The 24,886-nt window shown below is 48.6% G+C and overlaps 2 protein-coding genes across 22 annotated transcripts in view; both read right to left on the bottom strand.

Annotated features, from left to right (window-relative positions):
* The window catches only part of NHEJ1 (non-homologous end joining factor 1), a 91,034-nt gene extending 77,078 nt beyond the window's left edge, over positions 1–13,956 (bottom strand). For 6 of the 13 annotated variants that reach the window (XR_014830156.1, XR_014830157.1, XM_085000483.1 and 3 more), the window contains exons 1-4: positions 13,876–13,956; positions 9,825–10,106; positions 8,889–9,101; positions 414–552 (exon numbers count right to left, since the gene is read on the bottom strand). Coding sequence is in view for 11 of the 13 variants with exons in the window: in XM_085000483.1 (XP_084856609.1) it covers positions 414–552; positions 8,889–9,101; positions 9,825–10,019 (547 nt within the window). In the remaining 2 variants the exon portion in view is untranslated. Of the gene's footprint in view, positions 1–413; positions 553–8,888; positions 9,102–9,824; positions 10,107–13,245; positions 13,363–13,551; positions 13,661–13,875 lie in introns of those variants that run through there. The other 7 variants (XM_085000485.1, XM_085000481.1, XM_085000491.1 and 4 more) reach the window with 4 other exon arrangements.
* A 705-nt stretch (positions 13,957–14,661) lies between these two features.
* On the bottom strand, positions 14,662–23,954 carry SLC23A3 (solute carrier family 23 member 3). 9 transcript variants are annotated; one of them, XR_014830151.1, is made up of 12 exons: positions 23,741–23,954; positions 23,447–23,604; positions 23,234–23,331; positions 22,943–23,016; positions 22,460–22,645; positions 22,024–22,147; positions 21,767–21,881; positions 19,424–19,677; positions 18,548–18,653; positions 18,082–18,249; positions 15,563–15,658; positions 14,662–15,468 (listed from the first exon to the last, which is right to left on the bottom strand). XR_014830151.1 is itself a non-coding variant. In XM_021074746.2 (12 exons), the coding sequence occupies exons 1-12, from the start codon at positions 23,903–23,905 to the stop codon at positions 15,176–15,178; spliced, it is 1,833 nt and encodes a 610-aa protein (XP_020930405.2). In that variant the 5' UTR covers positions 23,906–23,954; the 3' UTR covers positions 14,662–15,175. The 9 variants fall into 9 exon arrangements, 7 of the variants coding, with proteins under 7 accessions (XP_020930405.2, XP_084856598.1, XP_084856594.1 ...); XR_014830152.1 differs by having other exon boundaries at positions 15,563–15,698; XM_021074746.2 differs by having other exon boundaries at positions 22,464–22,645.
* Positions 23,955–24,886: the final 932 nt, after the last annotated feature.

Raw genomic sequence — 24,886 nt, forward strand, 5'->3', positions numbered from 1 at the left:
GGAGGAAAGGAGATTAGCAGTAAATGACATGCAGTGGCGGCAGGTGTTTTCCCACCACAGAGATGGGTCAAAGTGAATTTTTATTCTGAAGCTGGGGCTCTGCAGCTTCCTAAAGTCCTACGTTGTGTGGCCCTCATGCAATTTTGTACACCTGTTGGCCCCCTTCCAGAGTCTGGCCCTGCCATAGCCTAGGGCATGTCTGGACTCAACTACAGCTTCAATCGGACACTTGGGCCCCAGCCAGGTACTTGAGGCAAAAGAAGTGTCATCCAGTCTCCAGTTCCTGGTCAGTACCCAACACTCACCCTCGGGGAAGCACCTCCTACTGCAAATGAGTCTTCCCCTTTTCTAAGGCCCTTTGACTACCGCCACCGCCCCCCCCAACACCCGACTCCTCAAAAACAACCTCTCACCTCGGCTCAGCAGGGCCCCACTCTCCTGGTAGTCCTGGATCTCTAGGTCTTTCATACGAAGCAATGTTGCTAGCTCCCTCACTTGGCACTGCAACGCCAGACTCATGCCCATCAGAGGACGAATCAAATGTTGGGTGACCTTCCAAGGAAGAGACAGCAATTAGCCAACAGATACACACAAAGTACTCCCTAACACTGTATAAGGAAAAAAAAAACACTAGAGTTCCCATTGGGGCACAGTGGAAACCAACCTGACTAGTATCCATAAGGATGCAGGTTCAATCCCTGGCCTTGCTCAGTGGGTTAGGGATCCAACGTTGCCGTGAGCTGTGGTGCAGGTCGAAAACACAGCTCTGATCCTGCACTGCTGTGGCTGTGGTGTAGGCCGGTAGCTGCAGCTCCGATTCAACCCCTAGCCTGGAAACTTCCATATGCTGCGGGTGTGGCCCTAAAAAAAAAAGAAAAAATACTGAAAAACAAATGTTTTCACAGGAGCTTGTAGTTTCATAGGGAAGCAACACATTTATATGAAAATAAGCAAATATAATAATTAAATAAAGGAGTTCCCGTTGTGGCTCCGCAGGTTAAGAAACTGACTAGCATCCATGACGACGCAGGTTCAATTCCTGGGCTCGCTCAGTGGGTTAAGGATCTGGCACTGATGCAAGCTGTGGCATAGGTCACAGACACAGCTCTGATCTGGCATTGCTGTGGCTGTGGTATAGGCTGGCAGCTGCAGCTCTGATTCAACCCCTGGCTTAAGGACTTCCATATGCTGCAGGTGCAGCCCTAAAAAGAAAAAAGAATAATAATTAATACGAAAAAGGTTCAAAGATTTTCTTTGTGGCACAGATAAAAGGATGAAAAGAATAAAGGAGAACACTTATGAATAGATAACCCAGAGTTGTGATTTAAAGAGAAGGATATGATACAGTTGATAACAGGTAAACGTGGACTCAACATTTAGCAAAAACTGAGAGACAAAAGCAGAAGATCCAAGAAAGGAGATGTGGGAGTTTCCACTGTGGTGCAGTGGATTAAGGATCCCGCATTGCTGCTGCTGTGCTGCAATCACAGATAGGGCTCGGATTCGATCCATGGTTCTGGGACTTTCATATGCCATGGATATGGTTGAAAAAATAAAAAAAAAAGTAGATATGGCTACAACAGAGTATGCTAACTAGAGTGTAATAGAAGACAAATATCAACCAGAAGTAGAGAGCTTTGAATTATAAACCATTTCAGAGCTGATGATAGCTCAGAATGAAGCCAGAGTTTCGATCTGTTCCCACAAATGCAGCAAAGTCTAAGGTCATTGTTGTAATAAAAGCAAGCCAGTCACCAAGAGACAGCCTAGGAGGGAATAAACCCTGCCCCTCCCATGTAGGTAAGCAGGATGCAAACTTGGCCACACAGCAGTGCAGCTAGGGAGATGCTCTCATATGATAATGCAGAGCTGTATAGTAACCATTCTATTCACTTATGTGAGGTGTCCCTTAGCCTGTTGAAAAAAAAAAAAAAACACAGCTAAAATCAACCAGCTAAAATAGATAATTTATGAGAGTTCCCTTCACTTCCCCCAAGGAGATGAACTAAAGGAGGCGCTGAGGAGAACTGCTCTAGATCAGAGGTCAGCAAGCTTTTCTGTAAGGGCCGGATAGCCAATATTTTCGGTTCTGTGGCCCATACAGTCCCTGTCACAATCTTCGCCTCTACTGTTGAAGTAGGAAAGCAGCCACAGACAACATGTAATAAATGAGGATGGCTGGGTTCCAATATAACTTCACAAAAACAGGCAGCGAGCCAGATTTGGCCTGCTGGCCATAGTACGCCACCCCCTGCCCTAGATCTCAAAGGAGAACTTTTGGACAAGACAGCCTACGGAGGCGTGCCGTGAAGAAAAGGTACTGAAGTGCCCCACAAGGTGTGCAAGCCAGACTCATCTGGATCGGGATCAGAAATCTGGACTCTTCAGCTTTTATGTTCTTATTTCCATTCATTTTCTAGTAAAATGTATTACTAAAGACTTCAAGTATAAGGTGACTCAAACTCAGAGGAAAAGATTTTTTTTCCCTTAGGACAGATTAGAAGAGAAGACACGGAGAGGGTGCTGGGGTGGGGGAAGTTAGGGTTCAGTGGCAGCGTTTTTATACCAGCACCAGGACCCAAGTAAACGCAGGGGAACGGTGCAGAGTGGGAGGCCAGCAATCAAGACAGCTACACAGACCTGTCACTTCTTTCTGTCCCGTGGCACATCCCACCCTAGGACTGTCTCCCAGCTTCGTCCTTAGGATAAACTTAAACTCCAGGAAGTACTGTTCGGAACATGGCAGAAGCTCTGCTTTTGGAAAATTTACCTGCCCTAGACTCATTTCTCTTTCCTAGGAATTGTTTTAAGTTTGGTCCTCCTCAAGGGAGATCAGGAAGAAAAACAGGTGAACACTTGTATGAAAGCAAGTCAATATTCACTGGGTTGAAGAGAAATTAATTGCCATTGCTAATCAAACAGCATCATCATCCGTTTGGTGGCAGTACTCAAATAACTCCTAAAGTGAATAACCAACCTCTCTCTGGGAGGGGAAGAGGGGGGCAACTTTCATGGCAATTCCTTTGAGTGGCAGTAAATATAACAGCATGAAACATGATGAGAAACAGTTTTTAATCAATGCCATATCTAACTAAATATAGTAATGCCATATCAGGCACCTGAAATTATTGATAGGACTACAATGTCTATACAGCATTTTTTTTTTTTTTTTTTTTTTGTCTTTTTGCTACATCTTTGGGCCGCTCCTGCAGCATATGGAGGTTCCCAGGCTAGGGGTCGAATCGGAGCTGTAGCCACCAGCCTACGCCAGAGCCACAGCAACACGGGATCCGAGCCGCGTCTGCAACCTACACCACAGCTCACGGCAACGCCGGATCGTTAACCCACTGAGCAAGGGCCGGGACCGAACCCGCAACCTCATGGTTTCTAGTCGGGTTCGTTAACCACTGCGCCACCACGGGAACTCCTATACAGCATTTTTTTAAGGTTTTAATCATTAAATATTTCAACTTCTCAAATAATTTCATAGGATTGAGTTACATCACCCTGAATCACTGGGGTATACTTCATTTCAAAGTTAGCTGAACCCTAGAGTTTCTGCTGTGGTGCAGTGGGTTAAGAGCCTGACTGCAGCAGCTCACCTTCCTGTGGGGGTGCGGATTTGATCCTTGGCCTGGCGCAGTGGGTTAAAGGATCTGGCATTGCTGCAGCTGTGATGTAGGTTGAAGCTGTGGCTCGGATTCAATCCCTGTCCTGGGAACTTCCATATACTGTAGGTGCAGCCATAAAAAAAAAAAAAAAATTAGTTGAACCCTAATTTAGATCCACTAATTAGAATAAGACATTGTGCCTGAAGTAATAGATTTCAAAGCAAATCCACAGACACTACAAGGAAAAATCTTGAAGGGCTTCAGGAGGTCAGGGACACGCCTTCTCCTTCACTTACAGACGGCAACATATGAAAAGACGCAGTTCAATAAGTCAATTCAACAAATACCTACTGGGTGCGAAGATGTGCTGTGACCCTGTGAGGCCTCTGCCCTCAAAGAGCTCCCAACAGTTAAGGAAGTCAGGAAGTGTGGTGGATATAGAAGCAGGAGTTGCCAATCTTCTCCAGAGGAAAAGCTATTTATAATTCTCCCCAACGTCTTCAGATTTCCCATAGAAATGTTCTCAAGTCACAGGCGGAAGAGCAGAATGGCAGTTATCAATCCCAGAATGAATCATATCATGTTTGGATATAATGACAAGAGTAACAGACTGGGAATTAGGACACCTGGGTTCTAGCCCTGGCTCTGACAGCTCCTAGATGGAAAGAGGCTTATCCCCAAGTACTCTCATGGTCATTGCTGTTTTTAAAAAGAAAAGCTATGGAGGAGTTTCTGTCATGGCTCAGTGGTTAACGAACCCGACTAGGAACCATGAGGCTGCGGGTTGAGGCTGCAGGTTTGATCCCTGGCCTTGCTCAGTGGGTTAAGGATCCGGTGTTGTCGTGAGCTGTGGTGTAGGTTGCAGACAGGGCTCGGATCCCACGCTGCGGTAGCTCCGGAGTAGGCCGGCGGCTACAGCTCCGATTAGACCCCTAGCGTGGGAACCTCCATATGCCACGGGAACAGACCAAGAAATGGCAAAAAGACAAAAAAAAAAAGAAAAAAAAGAAAAACTATGGAGTTGGAACATTTGCCCTCACAGGTCCACTCTAGTGCTAAGGCTAAGTAATAATACATCCGCTCTCTTACTTAATCCTCACGGCTCCACAGGAAGATCATGATTGGTATCTCCATCTCCCAGATAAAGAAATCAAGCCTCATAACAACTCAGTAGCTTATTCAAGGGAATACACTTAGTCAGGGTGGTGGAGCTGAGTTACAAATTCAGGCCTGCTGGGCCCAGAGCCTATGTTCTTTCCACCACGGAAAAAAATATTTGGATGTGACTTCTGGGAATCATAAAACAGCCAAGGAGATGACAAATCTCAAACTCAAAATATGCAATGTGAAGAACTACATTAGGGAACAAAAGATAATAACAAGAACAACAAAAAAACAATTATATTAGACACTAGAAAAAAGAGAGTCAGAAAGAGGAGCAGCGATGAAGAGAAGCTGGCCAGCAGTAGAAATGGGCTCAGTGTTAGAAAGCAGAGACCCAGGGGTTCCTATGGTAGCGCAAAGGGATCGGCGTGCTGGGACACAGGTCCAATTCCTGGCCTGACACAGTGGGTTAAGGATCCTGCATTGCCACAGCTGTGGCTTGGGTCACAACCACGGCTCATACCTGATCCCTGGCCCAGGAATTCCATATGCTGCGGGGTGGGGAAAAAAGTAGAGACCCAAAGCTGTATATATTCCGTAATATCCTGCAGAGACATAAAAACTGTTAAATTATTAACATGAATGCACCACGTGGTAGAAGGTGTGGGGAACTATGTGTTTTCCTACTCTCCTGTATGACCAGGAGGAGCTAAGCTGCATAATCTCTCTGGAAGAAAATATGTCATTATGTTAGCAAGATTAAGGATACAAATGTTCCTTGATTCAGCTATTCCACTTCTAGGAATTTACTCACACATTTACACATGGAAAAAGTACACACAAAGATGTTCACTAATTATAGCAACATAAGAATGGAAACAACTGAAGTGTCTACTAGCAGCAGATCAATTAAATACATGTTGATGTATTCAACAATCAAAATGCTATGTTGCCATTAAAAAATGCTACAGCAAGTCTTCTAAATGTATTGCTATGAATGATTTCTAAGTTTTATAACTAAGTGAAAAAAGCCAGGTACTGAACGGTGTGAAGAACATGCTGCGATCTATGAAAATACAGACAGAGACCCAGATGTGTATTTGATTATATGAGTTAATTCACATATACATATGTGTTTATTCACATACACATTCGTACGTGCTCACGTATAGCTTTCCTTAAGAATCCACGAGAAGACGACAGCAGTAGTTGCTTTAAAAAAGAAAAATGACTGGAAAGGGAGTAGAAAGACAACCTATTTCTTCACTACATACCCCTAAATGCTATTTGAAGCGTTTGCCTTTTGCATGAGTTACTCATTGAAAAAGAATTAAATAAAAACTATGACAAGAATGAGTAACAAACAAAAATTATGACTGTGTGACCTCACAGACACACACACAAGCCTAAAATAGTATCCGCCTACACCCTCGCCAGTGTCCACTGGCTCTAACTTTTTCCCTATAAAGCTCCCTCAGGTACAGGGGTTTCCCTGGGATGACATTCTTTTTCTTCTTTTAATAATATAATTTTAGTAGCATAACTGTTCATTTTTCAATGCTTAATTCTCCCCACAGCCAACCAAGACTCATCCCACTCCAAGTACTGTTGCCTCTTTTTTTCATTGCAGCTCCCCAATTAGAGGAATTTGCCTAGAATAGCTAGGTTTTCTTTACATATTACCTTCATTCCTAAAATCATTATATACGTATTCTTTACTGTAGTCCTTTGGGGAAAAAAAAAATTAAGGCCTATCAGCTTCCAAAGAGATGTGTCTCCCCAGTTTCACTATTCTGAATTTCCAGGGCTGTGTGATACCAAATGAAGACAGCTGTTGCTAGGGCTTCCCCAAGGCAGCCCAAATGTTTTGGTGCCAGAATAAGCATGACTGAGGGAACAGTGCCCCCTGGTGTTACTTGGAAAAAGTTACAGAGGTCCTGAACAAAATAGGTAAATTCTATCTAAAGCAAGGTGGAAATTTTCACGAGATGTTCAATCAAAAACAACAAATGTGAGTGACTGTTATCTGCTCAGCACTGCTTATGGAGCTTAAAAATTCAGAGGTGAATGAGCAGTAGTTCTCAAAATGCTCAAGTCTAAGTTGGGTCAAAAATACCAGATCAAAAACACCAGAGACCAGTTTCTTGAAAAGCAAACTAGTTCTTTGCTCTCAACTAACCAATCTCTAATAAAAGCTCTTGGAGCCTAGAAATGCTACGAGTAGAGGACATCATCCTCTGAACCCCTGAAAATGGGGCTCTCGAATCAGACCCATCTGGGAGTCCAATTTCAGCTCATTCATTTATAAACTGGATGACTTTGGACAAGTTATCGTCAATCTCAGCTTCCTACTCTGAAAAATGGAGATAATAATACATATCTTGTTGGATGGTTGTGAGGATTAAATGCCAAGAATGTTCAGAAAGGTCCCCAGCACTGGTATACACCCTACCTTACAACCAGGGTGATCTTGATAAATTACATATTGAATCATGTTAAACTCTTGCTTAAAGTTTCTCAATGAATCCATGTTACCTTTGGGGTAAAATCCAAATTCATTAGACTCCTTCAAGATCTGGCCACCGGAGTTCCTACTGTGGCACAGAGGAAATGAAACTGACGAGGAGCCATGAGGTTGCGGGTTCAATCCCTGGCCTTACTCAGTGGATCAAGGATACGGTGTTGCCGTGAGCTGTGGTGTAGGTCACAGACCTGGCTCAGATCCTGCGTTGATGTGGCTGTGGTGTAGATTGGCAGCTATAGCTCCAATTCGACCCCTAACCTGGAAAACTCCATATGCCGTGAGTGCAGCCTTAAAAAGCAAAAGCAAACAAAAAAAAATGATCTGGGAGTTCTCGTCGTGGCGCACTGGTTAACGAATCCGACGAGGAACCATGAGGTTGTGGGTTCGATCCCTGCCCTTGCTCAGTGGGTTAACGATCCGGCGTTGCCATGAGCTGTGGTGTAGGTCGCAAATGCGGCTCGGATCCCGTGTTGCTGTGGCTCTGGTGTAGGCTGGCAGCTACAGCTCCGATTCGACCCCTAGCCTGGGAACCTCCATATGCCGCGGGAGCGGCCCAAGAAATGGCAAAAAAAAAGACAAAAAAAAAAAATGATCTGGCCACTATCTACCTCATTTCTCACAACTCCCTGCTGTCATCAGATTCCCCCACTTGTACATCTCCACGTTCCTCAAAATGCACTCTTGCCTAGAATGACCTCTAACTTTCTCAATAAGTTCTTATTCGTCTTCAAAACTCGGACTTTCCATTGTGGCTCAGTGGTTAATGAATCCAACTAGGAACCATGAGGTTGTGGGTTTGATCCCTGGCCTTGCTCAGTGGGTTAAGGATCTGGTGTTGCCGTGAGCTGTGGTGTAGGTTGCAGACGTGGTTCGGATCCTGCGTTGCTGTGGCTCTGCCGTAGGCCTGCGGCTACAGCTCCGATTAGACCCCTAGCCTGGGAACCTCCATGTGCCGCAGGAGTGGCCCAAGAAACAGCAAAAAGACAATAAAAAGCAAAACAAAACAAAACTCAGCTCAGAAACTATCTCCTCAATAGTTTTTCAGATCCACAGTCATTCTGGGCTTAACTCAATCAAAGAATGTATCATACTTCATCCTATTTCCTGTCTGTCTGCTGTCTCATTGGATCATGAACTCCAGGAATAGCCAATATTGTTTTAGATCTGGACACCCAACAACTAGCCCATAGCAGATGCTTAATAAATGTTGGACAAATAAAGTAACGAATAAAGATACCCAGTAAAGCTTGCAGACACAAACTCTGTTCCTTTTGCAAGGAAAGAAGGTAGCAATCAAGAAATCCTTTTGCCTTCTATCTAGTCAAGGAACATTTTCTTTTTTTGTCTTTTGTCCTTTTTAGGGCTGCACCCGTGGCATATGGAGGTTCCCAGGATAGGAGTCTAATCCAAGCTGCTGGCCTACGCCAGAGTGAGATCAGGGATCGAACCTGCAACCTCACGGTTCCTAGTTGGATTTGTTTCCTCTGCGCCATGATGGGAACTCCAAGAGATGTTTTCTAACTGGGGAAGAATTTCAAACAGAATTTACCAGAAGAAAAAATAAGAGCACCTAAAGCTTCATTTGAGGAGCTTTGAGGCAGAGAAGCAGCTGCACCCCTTCCCCTACCCCATATACACGTTGCACTTACCAGTGATGGGGTAGCTAGGGTGCAGTGGAAATTCCAATAGAATGGGAGACCGGAGAGCTCACTCCGCACCCGCAGTATCAGTGTTTCTGCCACACGGTCACAGGAGAATGTAGCTTTGCCAGGGCAAGCAATGTCCTTCAACAACGGGCGAAGCAGCTCATCCAGGCGACAGAGAAAAGCTGCAGGAGGAGCAGTCAGGCGCTTGTTCAGCTCCTAAAATGACAGCAGAGGTTGCAGAGAGCAAGTGTGCTAAAAGGAAACTGATTCTCTCATAAGTAACAGCAAAGGAAAACTCTGGTTAATATGAGATGATGGGCAGGAGAGGAGGGAAGGAAAGATATAAACCTCAGAACAGGAAAGAAGAAAACAAAAAGAAGAGTGACCAACTGGCCTACCTCACAATTCACCTTCTACTGAATGCAGTACAGAAACACACACTCACACACAACATACACCCCCCCCCCCACATGGAAAGATCACAGGGCTAGGGCCAGAGATAGAAGTGCAAAACATTAATCAGAACTGTCTCGGAGTTCTGTCGTGGCACAGCAGAAACGAATCTGACTAGGAACCATGAGGTTGTGGCAGGTTCGATCCCTGGCCTCGCTCAGTGGGTTAAGGATCCGGCATTGCCATGAGCTGTGGTGTAGGTCACAGATGCGGCTCAGATCTGGCATTGCTGTGGCTGTGGTATAGGCTGGCAGCTGTAGCTCCAATTAGACCCCTCGCCTGGGAACCTCCATATGCTGCGGGCGCAGCCCTAAAAAGACAACAGACAAAAAATAAATAAATAAAAATAGAATCGTCTCCACCTGGCTTGATCCTCCTTGGCAACCTAAAGGCTAACAAGCTGGTTGATGTTAATGTCCCCTGACTTTCATTAGGAAAGAAATTATGTCCACTGCCACCCGCAGCAGTACGTCTCTTCACACTTACCTTTGCTCTCTGGCTGACCACGCTAGTGTCCACCTGTTCATGCCATACCTGCTGAAGATCTGAAACCAGCAAGGCATAGCCCTGCTGGGTGATATAAGCCTTAGCCAAGAGGGAGTTCTCAGAAAGCTGTAGCCATGCCCACGGCTGCATCAGCAGGCCTTGCTCCAGTTCCTCCATCTGCAGGAGAGTCTTCATTCAACAAGAGCCCCCCAGGGTACTGTAGGCCTGGGGGGACACCACTCAGACAGTTCTATGTCAAATACATCTTGTGAAAATTCCTCCCTAAGAAAACAGAAGGCACAGAGTTACATGATACCCTTCCTCCCTACCCTCCTGGTATATAACTAGCTGAGCACCAACCTTACTACCTCTTGTCACTAAAAACCTATTTAGAATTTTGAAGAGTTTTCCCTCTATATTAAATTTCTAGAGGACAAAAAAGATCTCCTTCTTCTACAGTGTTTAAGTCTCAGCGTATTGGTATTAGTATTTCTGCTTTCTTTTTTTTTTTAATTCTCTTTTCTGCTTTCTAATAATACAACAATGTGGAAACCTAAACCATTTTTGTTGTATCTTTATCACATTCCTAATAAATATGTCAATGCCACCCTCTCCCAGAACATCTAAAAGAGGAGTTCCCAGAGTTCTTGTTGTGACTCAGCGGTAACAAACCCGATTAGTATCCATGAGGATGCGGGTTCGATCCCTGGCCCTGCTCAGTGGGTTAAAGATCTGGCATTGCTGTGGCTGTGGCACAGGCCAGCAGCTGCAGCTCCAATTCGACACCCAGCCTGGGAACTTTCATATGCTGAGGGTGCAGCCCTAAAAAAACAAAGAGAGAGAAAGAGAGAAGAAATAGTTCTTGTTTTATAAAACATCATAAGTGTCATGGGCAGGAAATTAAAATTATTTGATCATTATCCAAAAACAAAACTCTGGAAGCTCTCAGAATTTTAAATACAATATATATATACACACACACATATATATATTCCCTAAGTAAATATATGTATATGTGTATATATATACATTTATTTGCTCCCTAAATATATATACACTCTCTAAGACAAGGATTCTTTTTTTTGTTTTGTTTTGTCTTTTGAGGGCCACTCCCGTGGCACATGGAAGTTTCCAGGCTAGGGGTCGAATTGGAACTGCAGCTACTAGCCTCCACCACAGCAACGCAGGATCTGAGCCACATCTGTGACCTACATCACAGCTCATGGCAATGCCTGATCCTTAAACCACTGAGCAAGGTCAGGGATCGAACATGCGTCCTCATGGATACTAGTTGGGTTCGTTAACCACTGAGCCACAACGGGAACTCCTAAGACAAGGATTCTTAATGTAGAATCTATGCACGTGAATCCTCTAGAATTGCATGCAAAATTTGTGCATATATGCACATACCCACTTGGAAGGAAGAGGTCAAAGCTACGGTCAAATTCTCAAAGTGATCAATGACACACAAATAAAGAGCTAATAACTCTGTGTCCAGAAACAAAGAGAAAAGCCCCAATCCCATTTCAAGAAGACCCTGAATGACTAAGAAGTCAATATAAGGCATAGCACACCACAGAGGTAGAGGCCATGAATTAACTCCACTTTAATCACTGCCCACACCCCCACGCAAGGCACTACCATCAACGATACCACACCCTGCTGTACATCTGGAAATCAGCCTTTCTACTTCAACAACTAAATCTGTAGCCTTAACCTAGTAGATGTTCAGGAACTACGGCTACTTTACCGGCAGTTTGATCATTTTCCCTGCAGGTGAAAAAAAAAAGTGACAAGGACTCTTTCTCCCCCCACCCCCACCCCCAGCCTCGATCAGTGGGTTAAGGATCCACTGTTGCTGCAAGCTGTTTAAGTTGCAGATAGAGCTGGAATTGCTCTGATGGTGGCTAAGCCACAGCTGAAGCTCCAATTCAACCCCGAGCCTGGGAACATCCATATGCCGCAGGTGTGGCCATTAAAAAACAAAAACAAAAAACAAACAAAAAAGTGATAGAAATTCCATCTACAGGAGTTCCCATCATGGCTCAGTGGATGACGAACTCGACTAGCATCCATGAGGACTCAGGTTTGATCCCTGGCCTCACTCAGTGGGTTAAGGATCCAGCATTGCCAAGAGCTGTGGTGTAGGATGCAGATGCAGCTTGGATGCCATGTTGCTGTGCCTGCACTATAGGCCGGCGGCTACAGCTCCGACTGGACCCTAGTCTGGGAACCACCATATGCAGCAAGTGCAGCCCTAAAAGGACAAAAAAAAGAAAGAAAGAAAGAAAATAAAAGAAAAAAGAAAGAAAAGAAATTCTGTCTGTAAATTTAAAGTGAAGTTGAAGGGTGCAGATCCCAGACTACAAAAAAAAACAATGAAAATCCTTGTACTTCATTAATGTGGCTAATATGGTTTTATTCTTCCAATCATTTCCATCTCAGTCTAAGCCATATTCTTCCAACCATAACCTAGTTTTTGAAGCACAGCTTTGTAACATAATTTGTAGTCACTGGACAGATGAAATAGAAATATACATATTGGAGTTCCCTGGTGGCTCAACAGGTTAGGATCCAGTGTTGTCACTGCTGTGGCTCAGGTCACTATTGCGGCACAGGTCAACCCTTGGCCCTGAAACTTCCATACACTGTGGGTGTGGCCCTCAAAAAATAGATATATAGAGTTCCCGACGTGGCTCAGCAGAAACGAATCTGACTAGCATCCATGAGGACACAGGTTCAATCCCTGGCCTTGCTCAGTGGGCTAAGGATCCAGCATTGCTGTGAGCTGTGGTGTAGGTCGCAGACATGACTCGGATCTGGCATTGCTGTGGCTGTGGTGTAGGCCCTCAGCTACAGACCCCTAGCCTGGGAACCTCCATACGCCGTGGGTGCGGCCCTAAAAAAACAAACAAATATATATATATTCACACAGTGATTTTTATTTGTATCAGCCTCAAAACCTTGAGTTCAGAGGATGGTATTTCCGTCACATTTTTCATCTGCTGTTCCTACTAGGAAGAGATCTTGGGATGATTAACCTAGTCTTCACTGGACCAGAGCTCCACATTACTGAAGGTCACAAATAGCTAGTGCCAAGCCCTTTTCCTCCCTCAAGGGCACTCTCCAGTGAGCACTCTTAAGTCACTAAAATTGGGTTGCTTATCCGAGCTTGTCACTTTGGGAAGCCTGCTCAGGACCCTCAAGCTTTATGATGTTTTATTTTGCGGGCAGGGGAGGAGTTTCAAATGTGGCCAGGGTCAACAAGCCTCCTAAAAAGCTGGGAGGAAATTCAGCACCAGACCTGGGGCTAGCTGCTCCCACCACGCACGTCTTGTTCTGAGGCCTCTATATCTCATCTTTTTCTTTTTTCCTTCAAGGACGCCTTTAAGCGTCACACGAACCGGATTCACCCGCTTACCTTGAATGAACGGAGGAAAAGCTCCGCGGGCCAACAGCGGAGTGGAGTTACCTAAGCCGGCTCTGCACCCAGTCCCGCCCCTTGGCCCTGAGCCCCTCTCTTGGCGCAGTTCCTCCGCCATCCTGCAGAGGGCAGCAAGGCCCCAGCGACAGTCCAGGCGAGACGACGCCAAGACCCGCCCCTTTGGGAGAGGACGAACCCTCGCTCCCTTTACCACAGTCCCACCCCAGGAACCCTGTCTGGCGTCGTTCCCATTCGCCCTCACTAGAAAAAGCCTTCTCCGGCTGGGTTTCTATTTTTACACACCGGCTGCCAGAGCCGCGGCTCCGGACCCCTCAAGGGGACAATGAAGCAGAGAACCGGCTAGGAAATCTGGTCGCACCAAGCTGCCGGCACAGGAGTAGTCTCACAAACCCCGCCTCGCGGCCAGGAGGCGGGCTGCGCACGCGCGGGCCCCGAGGCCCCGCCCACCCCCGGAGGCCTGGCCCTGGACCCCGGCCTCCTGCGTGTCCCTTCTGGGAGGAAGCTCAAAGGAGGTAATGCGGGTACCAGTGCCAGCCCGCAGGGTCCCAGGGGCCTCTCGCCGCCCGGCCCCAGGTCCCCGCCCCATTAGACCTCGACCCCACCTACCGTGAGCGGCCGCAAGAACTCTCACCCTCCCCGCGGCAGGCTGGCCCGCCCGCGCAAACCGAGAGGCCTAGAGTAAAAGCCTTTCCCCGCATCCACGGGGAGGCGGGGTCTCGGGACACTGGGGCGGAGCCCCGTCCTGATGTGGGCGGGACCTGTGGGCCCGCCGGGCTGATAACCCGAGCGCTCGGAGGTGGAAGGTCGCCGTGGACGGAAGCCAGAAAAGAGGCTGTAGGATCCCCTGGCATAGAGGCGGAGGGGTAGTGGCGCTCCTTAGGGTGTGCTGGTAGAGTAGAAGGAATGCCAGATGAGGTGCAAGAGAGGGGACCCCAGATTTGGGCTTGTTAAAAACTCCGAGTCACTTCCCTTCCCTATCTATCCAGTCTTTTTTGTTTTGTTCTGCTTTGCTTTGTTTTGTTTTAGTAAAATGAGGGGGTTGAACATCACTAGATAAATCTCTCAGGTCCTCACCAGCACTAAGAGCACTAAGAGAGTCTCCCAGGCATAAGTCCAATGGTCTGACTTAATCCTTTACCTCTCCTGTCTCATTTCTCCCTCCATCCACCCGCATACTGATGCTCCATCACCACAGGGAAGCTTGAAGTCCTTCACCTCATCTTGTACCCTGTACAACTTGGGTTTTGCTCCAGCTGGATACCTGAGCTTGAAAAATTCTCCCCATCTATGTTCCACAACCAGAAATCCTCCTCTTGCCAAGGCAAGTCTCAGTGGTGTTTTTATCCTAAAGCCTTTGCCAGTATAGAAGAATTCATTGCTTCTTCCTCGTTGTTCCCTTAGTATTGTTTTCATCTTTATTGCAGACTGCCTTCTGTTTTGGATTTTAGTTCATAATTACATGTCCTTTTACACCGGAAGTGCTCTGAAGGCGCAGGGACTCTGTCTTATCTACATCTGTATTTTTTAGGGCCTTGCATGTGGGAGCACTCAATAAATATCAGTTAAGTGAATGCTGGGGTCGAGTAGATAGTTCATAGGCAAAATATCACCCATTCATTCATGGCCTACTGAACCACGGCCCCTGCTCTGGAAGAGTTAGGCCTAATTAAGAGAAGGAAAGGCAAATACACGTATTGGGAAATGAGACCTTTAGATAGGACCATGTCTCTCTCTCTCTCTCTCTCTCTCTCTCTCTCTCTCTCTGTCTCTCTCTCTCTCTCACACACACACACACACACACACACACACACACTTTCTCTCCCCAGGAGAAAGTAGAGCCTAGGAGCTGACTCTCCAGCAAGTTTTAGAGCTAAACTAACAAAGGTAGAAGTAGGAGTCCTGGTAATTACTGGGACCTAAGTTCTTCTCTGCTAGATCCAGGGCGCTGCTCCCCGAAGCCAGGCAGCAAGTCGGCTGTCTCTCCTGGCTCAGAGGATCCTCCTTCCTCATTCCCAGAATCTTTGGGCAGCGGGCAGAGGCAACGGAGGGGCTGGGGAAGGCAGGGACACAGGTTTTGGATGGAGAAAGGAAGCTCGTACTCTTGAGCAGACTTCTCCCTGGACTTTTGAGGCATCTGTGCCTCTTGGTCAGTGAAAGGAGATGGCAGCCCTTGATTAAGGCCTCGCTCAAGCTGTGTGCCTGCAAAAGAGAGGGTGGTCAGACCACTACCCAACCCAGGGAGTGATGACTTCCTGGCTACTCCCCAGTCTGTTGGGGCCTGGCCTCAACTTACCGGGAATGGTGTTCTCTAGGAGGAAGCCCAAGAGTCCCGCCAGGAAGATGGGTGCTGTGAGCAGTGAGCGCAGTAACACATCCAAAGGGCTCCAGCCTACAGGGGTTTGGGGCCAGGCAGGAGGGGAACTCTGATCCTATGCAAAACCAAGGAGGCTTATACTTCCAACCTCAGCCTAAGTCTTGGACTAAGAACAGATGTTTTGAATTGTTCCATACCGCCCCACTTTGTCTCTCTGCTCTCATTTTCCAAACACAGACCCTTCCCACAGGATCCCTACTCAACACCCTATCTTCTGAGCATCCACATGCCCTCCAGATATGCTTTGATATTTCCAGGCTCCCTGTTTTTGAAAAGTTTGGTATTAAAATCCCAACCGTGGAGTTCCAGTCATGGCTCAGCAGTTAACGAACCCAACTAGCCTCCATGAGGACGCAGGCTGGATCCCTGCCTCACTCAGTGGGTTAAGGATCCGGCATTGCCGTGAGCTGTGGTGTAGGATCTGATGTTGCTGTGGCTATGATCTAGACTGGCAGCTACAGCTCTGATTGGACCCCTAGCCTGGGAACCTCCATATGCCACTGGTGCAGCCCTCAAAAGACAAAAATTTAAAAAATAGGAGTTCCTGTCGTCGCGCAGTGGAAACAAATCCTATGAGGAACCATGAGGTTGCAGGTTCGATCCCTGGCCTTCCTCAGTAGGTTAAGAATCCGGCGTTGCCATGAGCTGTGGTGTAGGTCACAGACGAGGCTCGGATCTGGCATTGCTGTGGCTCTGGCATAGGCTGGCAGTTGTAGCTCCAATTGTACCCCTAGCCTGGGAACCTCCATCTGCTGCGTGTGCGGCCCTGAAAAGACAAAAGACAAAACAACAACAACAGCAACAAAAATCAAAAATTAAAAAAATACAAGAACAAAAACAAAAGAAAAGGGAGTTCCCGTCGTGGCGCAATGGTTAACGAATCCGACTAGGAACCATGAGGTTGCGAGTTCGGTCCCTGCGCTTGCTCAGTGGGTTGACGATTCAGCGTTGCTGTGAGCTGTGGTGTAGGTTGCAGATGCGACTCGGATCCCACGTTGCTGTGGCTCTGGCGTAGGCTGGCCGCTACAGCTCCGATTGGACCCCTAGCCTGGGAACCTCCATATGCCGCGGGAGCGGCCTAAGAAATAGCAAAAAGACAAAAATAAATAAAAAAATAAAATCCCAACCTTGTTTCCCACTTCTTACCTCCTATAGTCTAGCCTGTATTGCTTAGTCTCAGTACTACTGATAGTTTGGACTAGATAATTTTCTTCTTTTTTTTTTTTTTAGCATTACATTTTATTTATTTATTTATTTATTTATTTTATTTGTCTTTTTGCTATTTCTTGGGCCACTCCCGTGGCATATGGAGGTTCTCAGGCTAGGGGTCGAATCGGAGCTGCAGCCACCAGCCTACGCCAGAGCCACAGCAACGCTGGATCCGAGCCGCGTCTGCAACCTACACCACAGCTCACCACTGAGCAAGGGCAGGGACCGAACCCGCAACCTCATGGTTCCTAGTCGGATTCGTTAACCACTGCGCCACGATGGGAACTCCTGGACTAGATAATTTTCTGTTTGATGGGAGCTGTCCTGCACATTGTAGGATGTTTAGCAGCATCCTTCTACCTACTAAATGCCAGTAACAACCACCTTTCCCTGTTTATAGAGGCCAAAAATGTCTCCAGACGTTGTCAAATGTTCTCTGTGGGGCAAAACCATCGTTGGTTAAGAACCACTGCTATTTGCTAAGCTGAGATAACAAAGTTATTTGCTGCTCCCAGGACATACCCCCATGACTTCGTACTTTTGTGTCTTCATTTATGATAGCTCCTCCACCAGGAATGATCTTCTCACCAAATATGGTTTTGTTTTTTGTTGTTGTTGTTGTTTTGTCTTTTTAGGGCCGCTCTCACGGCATATGGATGTTCTCAGGCTAGGGGTCTAATCGGAGCTGCAGCTGCCAGCCTACGCCAAAGCCACAGCAATGCCAGATCTGAGCCGCGTCGGTGACTTACACCACAGCTCACAGCAATGCTGGATCCTTAACCCACTGAGTGAGGTCAGAGATCGAACCCGCAACCTCATGGTTCCTAGTCAGATTCATTTCCGATGCACCACGACAGGAACTCCCACCAAGTATGTTTAAATCTGCTATCCTTCAAGGCCAGCTGAGTGTTACTTTCTCCATCAAAGCTACAGAAACCATCTCGCTCACTGCTGAGCACCACAGCCCTTTATCTGAATCTTTCCAGGTTATGTTTTTACCCATCTCATCCCTCTTACTAGACTGTAACATGTGCTGGCACCTCTGTATCCCAAGAGGCTGGCATGGTGTTCAATAAATATTTGCTAAACACATGGATGGACTATTTACACCAAAGCCCAGAGAAGGGCAGGAGAGGGGGAGTGGGGAGCCTGGGGTCCAGAGGACCTGGAGCCTTGAGCCCTTGCTTTCCCACTGCCATAACTCCTCACTCCCTCCCCGCTCCTCCCACCTGTGCTCAGCAGGACTGGAGCCTCCGGAAACCATCTCGGCAGCAGCAGGGCCATGAAGATGGAGAAGCCGACAATGAAGACATTCCGTCCAGAGTCAATGTCAGCCATGTGGAAGCTGGAGAATCCAGTAGACAAAACCACAGCCTGGGTCACCCCCAGCACCCCACCTGTCTCGTAAGGAAAGAATCGAAGAGGTCAGGAGAGAGCTAGCAAGTCAGAGAGTAGGCATTGCAAGGCAGGGTAGGTTGTGCTGGGCAGAGACACCAAAAGGCTCCTTTCTGATTCTGCCAGGAGCCCAGAAGCCCTGTCAAGAGGCCAAGATGTCACTGAGAAAATGAGGGCAGTGGACACATACTCACATCCATATATTAGGGAGACTGTTTGGACAGAAAGGGAGTCAACCACAAGCAACCAGTTGGGCCATGCTGGGGGGTACTGGTTCAGCACCAGTCCTGCTGTACTCACCAAGCACAGGCAGTGGGATGGTGCTGAGGAGCTGGGCCAGCCTTGGGGAGAACCCGAGCCCCACACAGAGCAGCCCCACCAAGTGGGCCACTCGCCGAGATCCAGCCTAAAAAACACAGCCGCCTCCTCAGCAGTTCAAGGTTTTCGCCGGGCCAATCCCTTCTCATTGATTTGGATCCCAATTCAAACGTCACCCTCCAAAGGAGCATCCCTGAGCACGATACCTAAATCGGCCTCCCTTACTCAACCACTATCCCACCCCCTGTTTTGTATCTCTCTTTTCTTTTTTTTTTTTCCCTTTTAGGGCTGCACCCATGGCATATGGAGGTTCCCAGGCTAGGGGTCGAAACAGAGCTACAGCTGCCAGCCTACACCACAGCCACAGCAACGCCAGATCCAAGCCACATCTGTGATCTACACCACAGCTCACAGCAACACCAGATCCTTAACCCACTGAGTGAGGCCAGGGATCAAACTTGCAACCTCATGGTTCCTCGTCGGATGCATTTCCGCTGCCCCACAACGGGAACTCCCTCCCTGTTTTGTGTTCTTAATGGGACTTACCACTCTTGGAAATAATCTTATTTACTTTTGTTCTTAAATTGTCCACCTTTCTCTCCCAAAGTCCCCAAGAGAGCAGGGACTTCACCTGACTTATTTCTCTCTAGAACCTCAGCCCTGGTGCAGTGCCTGAGCCATAGAAGGGGCTGAGGACTGACTTGGTGTCTTCCTCACACCCCTAGCCCCTTACCACTTCTAGGCACCTCTCTAACTGAGATCATTGCTGCCAGGTGCCTGGCAGAGTGATGGGCACAGCTTTCAAGCAGTCCCCTTCCTGTACCTCCAGCTCCCCTACCCACACTCCTGTCGACATACCTGGAAAAGACTCATTGTGCCCACGTTGGGGAAGCTGGATGCAGTGCCCATGGGGCTCCCCAACAGCCCGGCCAGCACGCTGCCCAGACCCTCCAGGCTCAGCCCTCGGCTACAGGCATGCGGAGGTGGAGAAGGCAAATGCAGCAGCCGGCCACACAGGGCGTAGCAGCCCAGGGAGCTGATGGAGGCTGCCAAGGCCATGGAGATGCCCGCAGCCAGAGCCCTGGGTGTCAGCAAGGGCCAGTCCCACTCAGCTGGAGAAGGAGAAAGAGCTGGGGAGGAAGAGACTCAAGTCTGGAGCATCCTTCTGCCTCCCACAGCCTATGACATAACAATCTTACAGGCCTCATTGTCTTTGAAGATAATTTCTTGGGGCAATACCATCGAACTCAAGGTAAAGATCCAACACTTTACGGCGGTTTACACCATCCTTTTTGGTCTAACCCTTACCACTCTCTCTAACCTCATCTCCCACCATGCTCTGCCTTACTTCCTTTTTTTTTTTTTTTTTTGCCATTTCTTGGGCCACTGCCGCGGCATATGGAGGTTCCCAGGCTAGGGGTCTAATCGGAGCTGTAGCCATCAGCCTACACCAGAGCCACAGCAACTCGGGATCTGAGCTGCATCTGTGACCTACACCACAGCTCACAGCAACGCTGGATCCTTAACCCACTGAGCGAGGCCAGGGATCGAACCCAAAACTTCATTGTTCCTAGTTAACCACTGAGCCACGATGGGAACTCCAACTGCCTTACTTCCTAAACTAGAGATATCCAGGCCTTGTTTCAGGCTCTTGTACTTGCTGTGCTACTGGCCACCACAGGACTTTTGCATAGGCTATTTTTCCACCTAGAATGCTCTTCGCTCTTGCCTTTACCCAGTAAGCTCCTACTCATCTCTTATATCTCAGTGATCACTTCCTTGAGATTGCCTTTTCTGGAGTTCCCTGGTGGCACAGTGGGTTGGGGATCTGGTATTGCCACTGCAATAGCTCAGGTCACTCCTGTGATGCAGGTTCGATCCTTGGTCAGGAAACATCCGAGTGCCACAGGTACAGCCAAAAAAAAAGTCTTTCCTGATCTCTCTGATAGTCAGATTCCTCTTATAAACCCATTATAAACTCTCATCAGGAGTTCCCGTCGTGGCGCAGTGGTTAACCAATCCGACTAGGAAACATGAGGTTGCGGGTTCAGTCCCTGCCCTTGCTCAGTGGGTTAAGGATCTGGCGTTGCCGTGAGCTGTGGTGTAGGTCACAGATGCGGCTCGGATCCCGCGTTGCTGTGGCTCTGGTGTAGGCCGGCGCCTACAGCTCCAATTGGACACCTAGCCTGGGAACCTCCATATGCCGCGGGCCCAAGAAATAGCAAAAAGACAAAAAAAATAAAAATAAAAAATAAATAAATAAATAAATTCGGGTTAAATAAATAAATAAATAAATTCTCATCACACAAGGTACCTTCTCTTTGATATATTTACCACATGCAGCTTTATATTTACTTGAAGGACTATTTCATTAGTATTTGTATTCCCAACAGATTATAAGCTTCATGACTGCAGGTATTGTGTCTATTGCGTTTATGCCCCATCACATGCCTGGCACATAATACGCACTCAACAGAACATTCTTTGTTTGGTTGGTTTTTTTTTTTTTTTTGTTATTTTGTCTTTCCTAGGGCTGCACCCTCGGCATATGGAGATTCCCAGGCTAGGGGTCTAATCAGAGCTGTAGCCGCTGGCTTATGCCACAGCCACATGGGATCCAAGCTGCATCTGTGACCTACACCACAGCTCACGGCAGCGCCGATCCTTAACCCACTGACCAAGGCCAGGGGTCAAACCCGCATCCTCATGGATGCTAATCAGGTTCGTTAACCACTGAGCCACGATGGAAACTCCATTAGAGTTGTCTTTTAACGCTAAGTAAAACATCTGTGGTGAGGTCCTGGCATTGCCCCTTGGACTGGTAATTTCTATCCTCTGTATGTATTTGTGTGTGTGTTTGTGTGTGACTGCACCTTCAGCATATGGAAGTTCCAGGCTAGGGGTCCAATCAGAGCTGCAGCTGCCAGCCTTCGCCACAGCCACAGCAGCGCCTTGTCTAAAACCTACGCCACAGCTCACCAGACCCTTAACCCACTGAGCGAGACCAGGAATCAAACTGCATCCTCACGGAGACTATGTTGGGTTCTTTACCGGCTGAGCCACAAGGATAGGAACGCCCTGTCCTCTGTATGTTTTGAGAACACACAGGACTTAACTCCGAAATGAAATTCATTAAATCTTGAGTTCAAAAAAAGACACCTTTATTCGAGTAAGAGGATGGAGGACTTGGAGGAAACCTACCTGGGTGAGGCAGCCAAAACCACGGTGCCTCGGTGGGGGCAGACAGCTCCAGGGGGGTGATGCTGAGCCCCAGAAGGGCAGAGATGGTCCACACACAGGCCACTGGGATCAGCACCTGAGGGGCAAGACCGAGAGGGGAAAGAACTCTGCCCCCAGAAGCTTGGAGGGGGAGACAGAAACCTAAAGATAGGGGGCGGACCGAGGATCCTATGCCAGCCCTTCTAACCTCGACGGCCCCTGCCCAGACCCCTACATACCGAGAGGACCCTGAAGGCAGCGATGGGAGTGTGGGTTGAAGAGGTCGCAGCTGGCCTCCAGGGGCGTGGGGGTAACGGGCAGGAGCCCAGGTGCTGGGAACAGACCACCACGAGCAGGATAAGCCTAGGAGAGGGGCAGAGCTTTAGGAGCAAGGGGAAGCAGGCATCCCCAAGGGGGCAGTGGAGGTGGGAGTGGCAGAAGACCATAAAAGGGGGGCCCAGAGGAGCAAGCCCCCCTATGGAGAGGGAAGGAGGGATCCTTGAGGGCCAGTTGGAGACGGTGAAAGTCAAGGTGACCCAGCAAGAGTCCTGGCTTCCAAATCCACCAAGGGGTTCCCTGCCGAGGCAGCTGCTGAATCTGGTAGAGCCAGCAGCGCTGCCCTCCCCCTGCTCCCACACACCACACCGGTCACTACGCCTGCTTCTCAGAACTTACGTACAGCCATGCCAGGCCCCAGTGAGTGGAACAGAACAGGGCCACCTCCTTGTGGGCAGAGAGCCCTGCCACAACCAGGCTGGGGGCCAGCACCAGGGGCCCACAGTGGGAGAACAAGTGGCCAGGACCCCCCAGCAGCCCCAGCGTGCCCTGCAGCAGCCCGGACACCACCACAGCCCCAGACACCTGGTGGAGTGGAGAATAAGACAAGGAGAAAACATCCTGCTGCTCAATCATTTCCTGGGCCAGGGACCAAATCCCAGTCTGAGTTGTGACCTAGCCACAGCTACAGCCATGCCAGGTCCTTAACCCACTGTGCCACAGAGGGAACTCCTCAGCCTGGACTGCTTAACTTATTCCAGGAGGGGTTCCTCTCCCTACTCCTTCTCCCAGAGCATCTCTGTCCCTGCAAAACCCTCTCCCTACTCCTTCTCCCAGAGCATCTCCGTCCCTGCAAAACCCTCTCCCTCCCCAGGCACTCACCTCTCGGAGAGAAGTATTCCAGAGCTCCGGGCCTTGGCAACCAGCCCCCCTGCACGGGCTCAGCACGAGAGAGGCTGGGAGACAGACATCGGAGGCGTGGAGAGGAGAGAGGGTTACATGGGATGGAGACTCATTGCTATACGGTTCTGACTGGTGCTGGCCCAGCTCTACCACCCCACAGCACCTAACTCTCCCAGCCCTGCCCAGTCTCAATTCTGCACCCACTTACACCTGTGTGCTCAGATGAGCACCCCACCACACCCTCAACCTGTGCCCTTGCTCTGTGCTCACAGTTTCCTGGTGTTCGGTTGGGCAGAGGTAGCTTCTGGCTGGTCAGTACCAGAGCAGGGATAAGAAACTCTAAGGATGGAGCCTGGACAAGAGGCAGCCTGTAGGAACAGCAGCCCCAGCAGGTCTGGAAACATGTGGCAGCTCCCAAAAGACCCCCCTTCCTCTCCTACCCGCTGGGACCCTATCCCCTTCGCTCCAGGGTGTCACCCTCACCTGCTGCCCATCCAAGTTTGCAGGGTGGTAGACATGCCACAGGAAAAGAGGCTGGAGGCTAGGAGCTGGGCAGGGGGGTAAGAGAGGCCTTCCGGGGGGAGACTTCGAAGCAGGAGCAGGTGGGAGGCACAGAGCAGAGAAGCCAGGACCAAGACATGCTGCAGGGGATGGAATGGGGAGGCACAGTCTTCAGAACTAGGCAGGAATATCTGCTTCCAGAAGGTTCTTATGCCACACTTACTCCCTCCAACACCCCCTTAAGCCAGCACCAACTCCTGCACCTCTGCTTCCTACCTGCAGAGCCAGAAGACAGCTGAGGCCCCAAGGAGGAGGCCCACACAGAGCCACCCAAGAGTGGGAGGAGGGCTTTTGGACAGCAGGTGGCCGTGGCAGAGGAGCTGGGGGAGCCTGGGAGCCCACGGAGAGGAGTGGTGTGGCTTGGGGGGGTGTTTGGCTCATGCCGCCCTGCCTTTCGTCTTGTTGGCTGCCCTGGGCCAGAGTTAAGTAGGGAGAGTAAGAGGTCAGAGTTTGGATGAAGTTAGCCACCTGGAGCGGGGGAGGGGGCGGGGGGGGGGTCGTCAACCAAGCGGAGAGAAGGGATGAAGGGCTTGGGGGAGGACATGGCCCTTCACCTTTGCCCAGCTCTTGTGCAAATTCCATCACCCATTAACCGAGGAGCCAAGTGATGGCCCCCTCCCCCCAAGAATCTCCAGCTAGATCCCCTGTTCCAGGATAGGAGTGGTGGGAAGGAAGCCTCTAAAATAGCCTGGGGGAGGGAGTCCCACTGTGGCTTAGTGGGTTAAGAACGAGGCTAGTATCCATGACGATGTGGGTTTGATCCCTGGCCTTCCTCAGTAGGTTAAGGATCCAATGTTGCAGCAAGTTACAGTGTAGGTCTTGGATGAGGTGAGGCTTGGATCCCAAGTTGCTGTGGATATGGCGTAAGCCCGATTTGACCCCTAGACTGGGAACTTCCATATTGCCGAGACCAGCTCAGCAGGATGGGGCTGAAGAACCGGTGCTATGGAACTTAAGGAAAAAAAATTAACATAAAACAAGACACAGAGACATTTATCTTAAGGAAAGGTGGGGACAGGAGGACTCAAGGTCTCAGGGACCAAGAGCCCTGCCTCAAGAAACCACACTGCTTTTATTGTGCTCTTGAGGATTATGACAAGTGAAAAGGGGGTTGTAGGTGCAGGATATGGGTTTTTTTATTATTATTATTATTTTAAAAGTCACTTAGCTGGTAAAGGGTTAAACTTTTTACTCTAAACTATAGGCATTTAAGAATCATTAGCATTTGAGTTAGCTGTCTCTGCATAGCATTTCAGAGAATCCGCACTGTGCTTCTGCAAAGGGCATGCCTATTTGTGGCAACCCTGTGTGCCTAGGTTTGCACCTTGGTTCTCTTTCCTAATGCATATTCTGTTAACGACC

Source organism: Sus scrofa, chromosome 15, assembly GCF_054392235.1.
Source record: "Sus scrofa isolate SSC_HxYL_T2T_F1_AM1 chromosome 15, Sscrofa_HxYL_maternal_Yorkshire_Landrace_v2.0, whole genome shotgun sequence".
NCBI lineage: Eukaryota > Metazoa > Chordata > Mammalia > Artiodactyla > Suidae > Sus > Sus scrofa.

Bases quoted from the DNA above. Each gene is read 5' to 3' on its own strand.
- SLC23A3 (XM_085000468.1), bottom strand. From the start codon at position 23,905: ATGAGCCAAACACCCCCCCAAGCCACACCACTCCTCTCCGTGGGCTCC. The intron at 18,654-19,423 runs GTATGTCGACAG...TGTGTTTTTTAG, and splicing joins GCACAATGAGTCTTTTCCAG to GCTGGATCTCGGCGAGTGGC. The intron at 18,250-18,547 runs GTGAGTACAGCA...CTTACGAGACAG, and splicing joins CATCCCACTGCCTGTGCTTG to GTGGGGTGCTGGGGGTGACC.